The sequence below is a fragment of the Theobroma umbraticum genome, unplaced genomic scaffold, assembly GCF_002168275.2.
Source record: "Theobroma umbraticum cultivar Fairchild unplaced genomic scaffold, ASM216827v3 scaffold_67.0, whole genome shotgun sequence".
Taxonomy (NCBI): Eukaryota; Viridiplantae; Streptophyta; class Magnoliopsida; order Malvales; family Malvaceae; genus Theobroma; species Theobroma umbraticum.
In genome coordinates this window covers 3,487,249-3,496,763 of record NW_018397262.1, presented here as the reverse complement: position 1 = coordinate 3,496,763, position 9,515 = coordinate 3,487,249, and the positions used below count along the sequence as shown (strand labels likewise).

At 35.0% G+C, this 9,515-nt stretch overlaps 1 protein-coding gene across 1 annotated transcript; it reads right to left on the bottom strand.

Moving 5' to 3' along the window:
• Positions 1 to 3,770: 3,770 nt before the first annotated feature.
• Positions 3,771 to 9,029, bottom strand: LOC110419856 (uncharacterized). The gene is made up of 4 exons (XM_089784111.1): positions 8,442 to 9,029; positions 6,108 to 6,515; positions 4,780 to 4,832; positions 3,771 to 4,459 (listed from the first exon to the last, which is right to left on the bottom strand). The coding sequence occupies exons 1-4, from the start codon at positions 8,906 to 8,908 to the stop codon at positions 3,927 to 3,929; spliced, it is 1,461 nt and encodes a 486-aa protein (XP_089640237.1). The 5' UTR covers positions 8,909 to 9,029; the 3' UTR covers positions 3,771 to 3,926.
• Between the last annotated feature and the right edge of the window lie 486 nt (positions 9,030 to 9,515).

Below are 9,515 nucleotides of genomic sequence, written 5' to 3'. Positions count from 1 at the left end.
GTCTTTGATTTTTTATTTTTTTTCTTTTCTATCTATATTTTGTGAAAAAAAAGTTAAAAAAAAAAAGAATTTGATAAAAGTATTGTCAATCCAACTCTAACAATGAGATGGGAAAAAAAAGAATTTGATGAAAGAAAAAATATTCGTGAAGAAATAGATAAATCAAAAGAAAATACGTTAAGTATATATGAAACTTTATTAAAAGGTGGAATACTCAGCATCACTCGTACAAATTTTGTTGAATTTGTTTAAACCAAAAGGTTAAATTCTTTCCTGACAAAGCTCACTTGCATTGATTATATTTGAAGGTGGTAGAATTAGTCTGCAAAACACAAGCTTCACCGTGAAGCAGAGGGCATGCTTCACCATTTTCCTTTTGGTACGGCCGTTTGTCCATTTTGCTTTTTGCTTTTCTTTATTTGTAGAGACTTTTTCTACGATGCTCCACCATGGATAGTATTTAAAGAATGAACATCAACCAACACAATGATTCAACAAATAAACTGAGTTGTCTCTTTCTTAATTTTCCTCAACCACAAATATAACCTCATGGGAAGCATTGGCTTCCTCTTCCCTCTTATGGTATATGTGGTTGTGTTGCGCAACTTTGTGGCTCCTCTGTCAAAGGAATCACCCTACACCACCACTGACCAACTGGCTCTTCTTGCGCTAAAAGCTCATGTCACCCATGACCCTCAAAACCTAATGGAAACCAACTGGAATAGTGCTACCTCTGTTTGCAACTGGATTGGTGTCACTTGCGAATCCTATCATCAAAGAGTCACGGCTCTTAATCTTTCTTACATGGTTCTTATAGGCCCCATCCCTAGCATACGGATGTAGGTGGCTGAACCAAGTATGTTTTTGTCTCTTGAGTGCATTAGCCACACACAAAAGTACTCCTCAAGGGAGCCCAATTTCTGGCAGATTGGCAAATGGGATCATGACAAGAATTGAAGAAAGTATTGTGGCAGGTTGGATTATGTGTTGGGGCCCAAAAAAATATCTAAAATATTCGGATAATGTTTCTTTCATTATTAGTTAATAATAATAAACGAAGTAAAAGAGATGAAATGATTGAGTTAATTGTATATATAATAGAGGTCGTGAATGCCCTGGTTTAAAGTATATCCCTCTCCAAATATTTTTGTCAAACATTGTTTTACTTTGATAAGGATTATGAGTTCCAAGACTTTCGTCCAAACACTTGCTCTTTTAGCCGTTGTTCTTCTCATCTCTTCGGAGCTGGCTCCTGGAGACCTACCTGAAACTACCACAGAAATCAACAATGGTCAGCTGGCTTCTTAATTTATCTCCTGCTCTCATTTTTTGCTAAATATTTTTTTCATTAGTTGAAATATGTAAATAACCAACTTTAATGATCAAACATGTTGAACATGAGTTTACAGCTGAGGTGGCTACTCCAACAACTGGGGATGTGAGAATAGACGAAAGTCGTCACCACTTTCACGGAAGCTCCAGATTTGTATGCCGTGAATTTGATCAGAGAGGAATTTGCGGGAGGTGATGCGCTTACGCTGGCGTGGTGGTCGAGGTTGAACCTCATGGCTATCGTCACAACTTATGTAGCATTTGTGATCTTTGCTGCCCATACTTTGGTCTTCATCTTCTTTATAGCATCTACAGTACCATCTTCGCAGTATATCTGTTTCGGTTTTGTCAATGAGGTCGTGACTTCTTGCTTCAGCGGTGTGCCGTTTTCCTGCCTTTTGTTCTGTTTCCATCAAGCTGTTCTTTTTTATTTTGCTCAAGATTCTTGAGTAGTATGCTTTGAGCAGATTTGGGTACCCAATGTTTTTTAATATATTATCCTTTCTTTGACTGAGAAAAAAATATGTAGCATTTGCATGTGTGTAATTACACAGCAAATTTGCTGTGTTCCAAGTATAAATGAATAAAATTGTGCTTAATTATCTCAAATTCCTATTGCTTTACATCATTTAGTACAATTTGAAATATTTTGCTGACTTATCAGGACAAACAAATCACTTGTGGCGCTGGTAATCAGCTGCCTCTTGTTCGTTTGCAAATAAAAACTTATCAGTTTTACAAGCAAATTTTTGTTAAACTTTCACATCATATATCTCTCTCTCATTGCATAATTTATTTAATAAAGAAAAGAAAAAGAAAAACATATGATAAAATGCTTCAATCAAATATTAAAAAAATAGATTGCCGAAATTTATCAAGAAGGTAAATGAAAAAAAAAATTGTTGGTGCAAATAGGGTTTAGATGTAATTCAAGAAATCAGCAAAATTGACTTCAAGACTAAGCCTTTCAATAGATATTATCTTTAAGACTTATTTCGTTTCCATCACTCAGTATGTAAAAGAGGAATTATGCGAATAACCTTAAGGATACAATGAAGCTAATGTCTAACTTTGTCTTTGCACTTTACAATAGTGGATCACTAGATACACCCAAGCATTTGCAAATTTGTTTGACCTTAGAGCCTACTTTCTACAGCAAGTATATTATAAGGAATTTGGATTCTTTTAATAGATGATGGAGACTCAAGCGTTTATGTTTATTTTCAGAACATAACACTTCTATCTCTTTTGCTTTTTCTGCTCTTGTCTTAGTTATTTTTGGTATCTAAAAGCAAAAGAGAAAAACCCAATAGCTTGTTTCTCTTTGTTCAATTTTTGAAGGATCGTTACAATTAAAACGACTGCCATGTTGTTTGTGGTATAGGTCACCTGACACATCAAGGGTGGGGACTAAGATGCTTTATGCAAGCTCTAAGGACAAGTTCAAGAGACAGTTGGATGGCATTCAAGTTGAATTACAAGCAACAGATCCAAATGAAATGAGCTTGGACATTGTCAAAGGGTGAGCCCTCTAATTCCATATAACTAATTCCATTCTAAGGCATTTTCGTTCACAATCTATAGTCTTTCTTTGTGAGAGTTATTCCCCTATTTTTAACTTTCTTTGTATCTCAAGCAATCCCCAGTCTAACTGATAATATATAACGGGAGGAGAACCGCCCTTGTTTTTCTAGTTTTCGTCATGATTACATCTATATATATCCTAAATTATCATTATGGATGATTTTGTATTTTATTTTAGACGTTAATATTACGCATATTATCTTTTTATTTTTTTTAAACAAGCAAATATCGTTAACTTTGAAAATAATATGTAACTATCAAGGAATTTGTCTTCTATTTAATTAATTCAGACAAAATTTCCATATGATATGTTGAATCATAGGCAATGGTAATAATTTTATTATTCGGTAACAATGACCATGAAAATGAAACAAAAAAGAGGGTCTCTATTGCTTCTTATCACTTAATTTCATCTAATATTCAGTCTACCACTCCATCAGTTGCATAGTTATTCTTTCCTTTTGGTCGAGAGAAGCTTGAAGAGCTTGAGGTTCACACGGAGGAGAGAATGTGCATGGAAGCTTATCACTAGGGGACTTCACCATAGGCTGATCCATATACTCCCTCCATAAACCCTCCCTTGAGCATGCTGCGGTTTCAAAGCAGACCATTTGTGCTTTTAAAAGGTATTGTTGGTTTAAAGTTCAAGAGCTTGGCATATTAGTTCAACAAATGAAACATATAATCATATACGTTTCGCATTGTCAGAAACTCTTCGATTAATTTGCTTCTTGCCTTCCCAATAGCCTGATGCCTGAGAGAGTAAAGCATATAGTCTTATGAGATTAAAAGGCTGTGAATGACATGTAAAGAAGTAGACAGGTATCAAAAAAAAAATTTGGGATGCAATCCATTCCAATCCATATTCCATTTGCCACGAATATATGTATATATATACCTTGTCAGGGTGATTATTACCCCATTCAACCCCAAACTTTAGATCTTTGCATTTACTTGTGTTGCGGATGGGCCACTAGTGTTGCATTGGCACCATGCTTCTCGAGAAGAAATCATAGTATCGGGGTGTTATCATCAAGGTCAGCTGGGCCATAGGTCTGTTGCCACAGAGAGCTATAGCCATGTTCCAATGGAATTTCATAATAATTCTGAGGGAATCCATTTCCGAATTCGACCATGCCATCCATCTCTTCTACATGAGCCTCCACATACCAGTTCATGTCATCGCTTGGCGAGGAAGGCACCATTTCCATTTCCGTCCATTCAAAGCAATTGAAGCCATCGTTGCTTTCCATGTCTCCTTCATAGCATGAATCATGGTTTGCCATTCTAATCTCTGCTTCTAGAGATTCCATTAAGCTATTTACTTGTTCCTCATTGCAGTACTCCTCACAATGTGACTCCTCTAATAAGGACATTAAAAGAGCAGCATCAATTTCGGGGACTTCGATGTCTTCCATAACATTGCTTCCATCGATCAATCCTGGTTTTTCCTTCAACAAGTGAGCCATATTTGCCCTTTTCTTTTTGGTGTAGAATAAAAAGAATGAAAGAGGCTGAGATAGGCTTGAAAATGTGTTAAAAACTCACAATGACTCCATCAATGGAAGTTATCTTTATATAGGCCAAGCAATTGTACTTGAAGGCCCCATGAAACGTGCGGCCATGTGTACACCTAATAATTAAATAGACCATCAATTGGACAGAAAAATAATTGAATAAGTGAGTGGATATTATCGAAGGGTTGTGCCAGGTAAAGTTGAAACAAAGAAAGAACATAAAATTATGTTTAAAATAGTGACAAATCGAAGCTGTATTATTTAATATCCGCCACATGATTTTAGGTGTATCTCAAGTGAAGGATTTCAAAGTTAAGAAAGGTCAGGAAGAATAGAAAATCCTCACTTTGTCTAGGAACAACTACTTTCCAGGTGGGCAATATCCAGCACTGGTTGCATCTGACTCAATGAATTAAGATAAAGCTAGAGAAACAGAGAGCAGACAATATCTACCTCAAATAGACATTAAGTACCATTGCCAACATGGGGATGGAATTGGTACGGTATGAGTCATAATTGTTAGGATTGTCAAGCCAACTTGACCTATTTTTAATTAATTATGCTTTTAATCTTTACATTTAAAAAAAAAGAGATGCTAATAAAATGGTGGGATATGTTCGGACCATTAATTTGATTTGCATGAGGTTTTTGGTGATCGGGCAGGCTTAATTACCGCATATACTTAGATGATAAGTAAGGCAAGAAAATGTTGTGGTTTTCATTCTATTATGAGAAGCTAAATCAGTGGGATTATAATAATTATTTTAACACATTCCTTATCATATTGTGTTTATGTTTTACAATAACGCACCCTTAGTCTAATCTCTAATCTTTTGTAGGTCTTATTTTGTTTTTATTTGCACAAAATTTAAAGCACTAGTTACAATTTCATTTTTAACCTTTATATAATTTGAAAAGACAATTTTTTATACGAATAGATAAAATTAAAGATATAATGGGAAATTCGACAATATTGGCAAAATCATGATTTATCCATTAAAATTTTTTCTAATGTTCAATTGAGACCTTGGACTATTATTTCTCATAATTATTAACACTAACACTGATTTCCGGCTTTAACTTGAAAATCTTCTAAAGAAATATTAAGATTTATTGATCAGAATAGTTGATATAATAGAAGTTGTGTTATTGACTAGGATATTCAATTTGTAAAATTAGATTCTTTGTTCAAATTGTGTGATTCAATAATTAATCGATCCTTATTATTCATACGATGTTTTAATGAACAATTAGACCAAACAATGCTCCTAATTAGGTAATTAGTCCAAACGTGCCAAAATTGTTTAAAAGGCCAAGGACCCTTCATCTGACCTCTAGAAGCTTTTGACTCTCGAGATTTCAAAGGTGAGTTGTTTCATGTTTTTGTTCCTGCTTTGATTCTGATACCTCCAAGGTCTAAGCTTTTGACTTTGATTTTGAAACACTTCCCTCTGACCAAGTTTAAGAACGAAGAAAGTAGATGGTTTAATAGAGCTGAGATATGATTTGCTGAAAATTTGTATCATGATCAATTGCCACAATCTAGCATACAAGACTCTGTATCCATATTTAAATGTACAACATATGGAAATTCATGGTTCTTAGTATTCATTTTTGTACAAAGAAATCGGAGATGGAAATTGAGAAGGAGAAATATAGTTTACATAGCTTTACATTTCTATTGCATCTAATTCAGCCCAAGAAGTTGTGTAAATTTGCCCCTCTAGGACATCACCAAAGTATGCATCGGAATATTCATCTGCAATCTCAATCAAGGCATCCGCTTCCTCTCCCTGAGCGTCCATGTGCCAGTTCATGTCATGGCTTGGTGATGGGGATGGCATTGGCTCCATATCAGCCCACTCAAAGTCAAGATCAATTGACTCGGGACCATGACTTTCATTTCCATCGCTGGGACTTTCCGGTTTCATCATTAAATCTTGAATATCTATCGAGTTTGGATTGATTTCTGCTGCTAATGATCTCATCAAGCTATCCAGTTCTTCGTGGTTGTAATCTTCACCAGGCGATGATTCTTCAAGGAAGGACATGAGAAGCGCACTGTTGAAGTCATTGTCACAGCTGATGCATAACGAATTTTCTTGTACTAGAAAAGCCATTGCTGAAAAGGGGAAGTGAGAGAGAAAAGCAAGTGCGAAATTGCCAATATAAGAATTAGAATTGAGAAAGTATTGAATCACAATTCACAATGGCTCTCTCAAAAGGACGTAAAACTTTATACATATATAGGAAATTTGCATACGTGCAATGACTCTGCCATCATATGCTCATTAGTTTGCATAGATAATTGTGCCAAGTCATAAAGAAACAAGGTGGAAGCATACTATTAACCCAATGGTCATGGCAGAAGAGAATAGACGACAAGACTCTATTATTTTGTCCAAAAAGAGAGATTTTCTACATAGGCAAGATCTATCTTTTGTGGAGTATGACCATAGACAGAGGAACAGCAAGGACGATAACTTAAACAATGGCATTAGACATTGTACACCTAACCCACAATTGACAGGATTCATTGACAAGTTCCTGCACCCATTGGTTAATTGATGAATCTTTAAATTTATAAAGTGGGGCATGAATAATACATAAGTGAGCTTCTGTCACATGTTGATGCTGGGTTGACGAGGAATGGTCACTTATACCAATCACAATCAGCTAGAACGCATTGGCCCATATTTTTTATCATTCAACCAACACTTTGGTGCACATGCTGCCACCACACAAAAAAAAAAAAATTAAGTTGAATATCTTTTTGGTCTTAAATGTGCTTTTACCTTTAATGGACAATGAATGAAACCTCACCCATGTGCTTTGTCTTCCTGTTAATTACTTGTTATGTTTGTCAAGAAACAAAGTGAACAACTCCATTTGCTTGAAATTAATATTATTTTGGATTACGATCAAAGTTTGTTTGTCACCAAATCCACTTTCAACGATCGATTTCTTTTTATATCTGCTTAAATTATACACCTAAACATGGTATTGGTAATTTCCGTTTAATTTTTATAATCTGTCCCTATAAGCCTAACACATTCATGACAATAACCTTTCCTTATTCCTACAAGTCTTCCTTCTATATACCAAAATAATTAATTTGATGTTAAAGTTTCAAAACACCAAAGCAAACTTTGTATCCAGACAATAACCATTTAGGTATCTACAGCTAATATCCGACCATAGGCCCCTTCTTAATCTTGTTTTAATAAAATAGACGAATTCATATCAGAAAAAAAAAAAAAGGAAGAACTAAAAAAGATTGATGCTCTGCAGAGTTTGCAACCTTGTTATCTTACAAAATGGTAAAGATTAAAGTGGCAACAAATCAATCCATAAGTTTCAAAAATCGTACTTTACCTGTATTACTTACTTTATGATTGTTCAAATAAAAATCTGTCAGTGAAATTGAATTGTTAAGGAAATTAGTCAGTCATTAGGAATTAATATTCTTAATTAAACAAGGACTAACCACTCTTCGTTGTAAAAAGTGATATATATTCCTATGTTGATTTTGGCAACAGATCGAGCTGATTTGTAAAAAATGAAGAATTACTTTTCCCATCATAGAAACTGAAAGCTGCTGTCCATTTTCAAGGTTTTTTTTTCAGTAAAACAAGTTAAAAATGAAATCCAGTTGAATAAATTAAGTTTGATAATATTCTGAGATATCATGTTGAAAATGGAAAATTGATTAGAATTCTTGGCCATTACTCTAACCATTCCATTGGCAGAGCTCTTCTTTCTGAAGGGGTTGATATATATCAGTGATTATTAACGTTTAATTTTAACAGGATTAGAGAATCCAAATTTTTGATGAATCGAGTGGAAACTAAGTTGCCTGGTTGTTCATGATGATAATTCCAGAAAGAAAATCAAGAATTTTTATCATTTGAAAAAGCTTGACACTACAAACTAATTATACTACTCTTCACAGGGATTAGAAAGAAGAGGGAAGATAGGGAAAAAGCAATGTAATCTAAGCTAATTTACATTACTGTATCATATGCTTCCTGCCACAAAGAAGTATATCCATGTTCCTCTGAGGGAACATTAACTGCATAATAATTCGGAGAATAAGGTTCATCAATAAATTCCATCATCTTCTCCATCTCCTCTATATGATGCTCTATGCACCAATTCATGTCGTCACTTGGCGAGGAAGGCACCATGTCCATTTCATTCCATTCAAAGTAACGGAAATCCCACTCCAAATTACCGCAATCTCTATTCACCTCACTGACGAATTCAGGCTGCATTGTACAATCATGGTTTGCCGTTGTAGTTGCACTGATCTCTTCTTCTAGAGATTGCATTACACTTTGTAATTGTTCATCGTTGAACTCCTCACAAGGTGATTCCTCTAACAAGGAAATGAGAAGAGCACCATCAATTTTCGGGGCTTCAATTTCTTCTATGAATCCATCAAATGCTGATCTTTCTTGCACCATCAACGCCATTTCTTTATGTAGAAGAAAATAAAGGGAAGAAGCTATAAGTCAGGTTTGAGAAAATGTTACGAACTCACAATGGCTCCAGCAAAGGAAGTAGTTCTTTATATAGATCGATGGCGACGACTAAACAACTGCCTTTAACTAGGGACCCCATCAAACGTGTGCTCATGTGCTAGTGGAATATCTTAAAACAAACTTCTATGATATATGAATATAATTAATAAGTTAAAGTTTATGTCATGTAAAGATGGAACCAGGAAAGAACATCTGGCCCTAGATTTTATGTGAATCCGAAGTGAAGATTTGCTTGTCTTCTTCACAAGTAAAATGTTTTTCCCTTAAGAAATTAAGCTGGGAAGTTAGTCGTACATGTCTGGCTACTGCCACTTTCCAGGTTGGCAAAATCTATCACTGGTTTAATCTATGCATTAGAAGATAAAGACAGAGGCAATCTCTATCCTAATGGACATTAAGCACGTAGCAATAGGCTAGGGAAGGAGCTTACAAATATACGGCTCACAATTATTTGGATGGTTATGTGATTTGACAATATTTCAACAGAAAAACATCCTACACACTGATAGTAAAGCTTTTGAATTCCACTAGCATGTTT

Excerpts from the sequence above, each read along its gene's own strand:
- LOC110419856 (XM_089784111.1), bottom strand. The coding sequence starts at position 8,908 with ATGGCGTTGATGGTGCAAGAAAGATCAGCATTTGATGGATTCATAGAA. Across the intron at positions 4,833-6,107 it reads GAATTAGATGCAATAGAAAT|ATGCAACCAGTGCTGGATAT; the intron begins GTAAAGCTATGT and ends TCATTGAGTCAG. Across the intron at positions 4,460-4,779 it reads AGTAGTTGTTCCTAGACAAA|TTTTTAACACATTTTCAAGC; the intron begins GTGAGGATTTTC and ends AGTCATTGTGAG.